This window comes from Cyprinodon variegatus, unplaced genomic scaffold (genome assembly GCF_000732505.1).
Source record: "Cyprinodon variegatus isolate N-32 unplaced genomic scaffold, C_variegatus-1.0 Scaffold201, whole genome shotgun sequence".
Lineage (NCBI taxonomy): Eukaryota > Metazoa > Chordata > Actinopteri > Cyprinodontiformes > Cyprinodontidae > Cyprinodon > Cyprinodon variegatus.
Window position 1 is genome coordinate 864,621 of NW_015150654.1, and position 1,261 is coordinate 865,881.

General features: G+C 39.3%; 1 protein-coding gene across 3 annotated transcripts in view; it reads right to left on the reverse strand.

Annotated features, from left to right (window-relative positions):
• The window catches only part of LOC107087973 (immunoglobulin superfamily DCC subclass member 3), a 40,736-nt gene that overhangs the window by 31,103 nt on the left and 8,372 nt on the right, over window positions 1-1,261 (reverse strand). For all 3 annotated transcript variants that reach the window (XM_015379847.1, XM_015379846.1, XM_015379848.1), the window contains exon 2: window positions 773-1,078. In XM_015379847.1, the coding sequence (XP_015235333.1) occupies window positions 773-1,078 (306 nt within the window). The remainder of the gene's footprint in view (window positions 1-772; window positions 1,079-1,261) is intronic.

Sequence of the window (1,261 nt, forward strand, 5' to 3'; positions counted from 1 at the left end):
ATCTATCATCCATCCATCCATCCATCCATCCATCCATCCATCCATCCATCCATCATCCATCCATCCATCCATCCATCCATCCATCCATCCATCCATCCATCTCTGATGTTTTTGAATCTCACAATGATTGCATATTTAGGGAAAATAAAATTATTTAATTAGATAACATTCATTTCCTGACTTATATTTCTATTTTATTCCTATCTAACAAAGCTCCCATATCCCTGATAATAAAAAAAATAAAAAAAGTTTTTTGGTACACATTTTTATTTATAGTAGGGACAGACGGGTTAAAAAATGAACCAATAGAGAGGGCATCTCATGATGGTGTAAGAAAAATACATTTTTCCTGTTCATTAATATGAATTTTTTTTCTAATTGGGATTTAAACTTATTACTGCTAACTGTTTTCTCAGAAGCAGAGCAGGAGGGGATGAATGTAAACCTGTGCCAAAAATATGGGAGCTGATGTGAGAATGGTTTCCAATTGTCAGAGGAAGACAGAGAATGTTCATAAACTCCATGGAGAAAGATCCAAGGCCGGGATTTAAACCCAGAACCTTGTTGCTGCAAGGCACCAGCTCTAGCCACGGTTTCCCCTTGATTTATCATGGCTCATCAAAAAAACAGATTTAAAAAATCCTATACAAATTTGAATGGTGAAAAATGTTTCCCACTAAATGTAGCTGATTTCCCTGACTTTATTTTTCAACATATAAAACTGCAATGTTTCTTTTCTTCTCAATTTCCTGAGGGACATTTAAATACTCACACGCCAAGTTGACTTTGGCCTTGCGGCTCACCAGCATGCCGTAGCGATTCTGAGCAGCGCAGTCATACTCGCCCATGTCTGCATCACTCCCATCTCTGCGCTTCTGGAATCTCTGGATTAACAGCGTCCCATTTTCCAGAACTTGGACCCGAGGGCTGGAGGGTAAAGGTAACCCATTTTTACGCCACGTGATTGTAATCGGCTGTTCACCCTGCACCTGGCAATGCAGCATGAGAGGACGATCCCTTACAGCAATCACATCACTGGGCTCCAATATGAAAGACAATTCTGAGGCCAAACAGCAACCTGCAGTAAAAAGATAGAGAGGGAAAGGTTGGTATTAAGTCATGGAAGCTTTATCATTTCTAATATGAATACTCATACTATTTCTAATACTAGTAGTTCTTAGAATTTCTAAAAGTAGAATGGGAGGCAGATCTTTTAGTTATCAGGCTCCTCTCCTGTGGAACCAACTACCAGTTTTAGTCC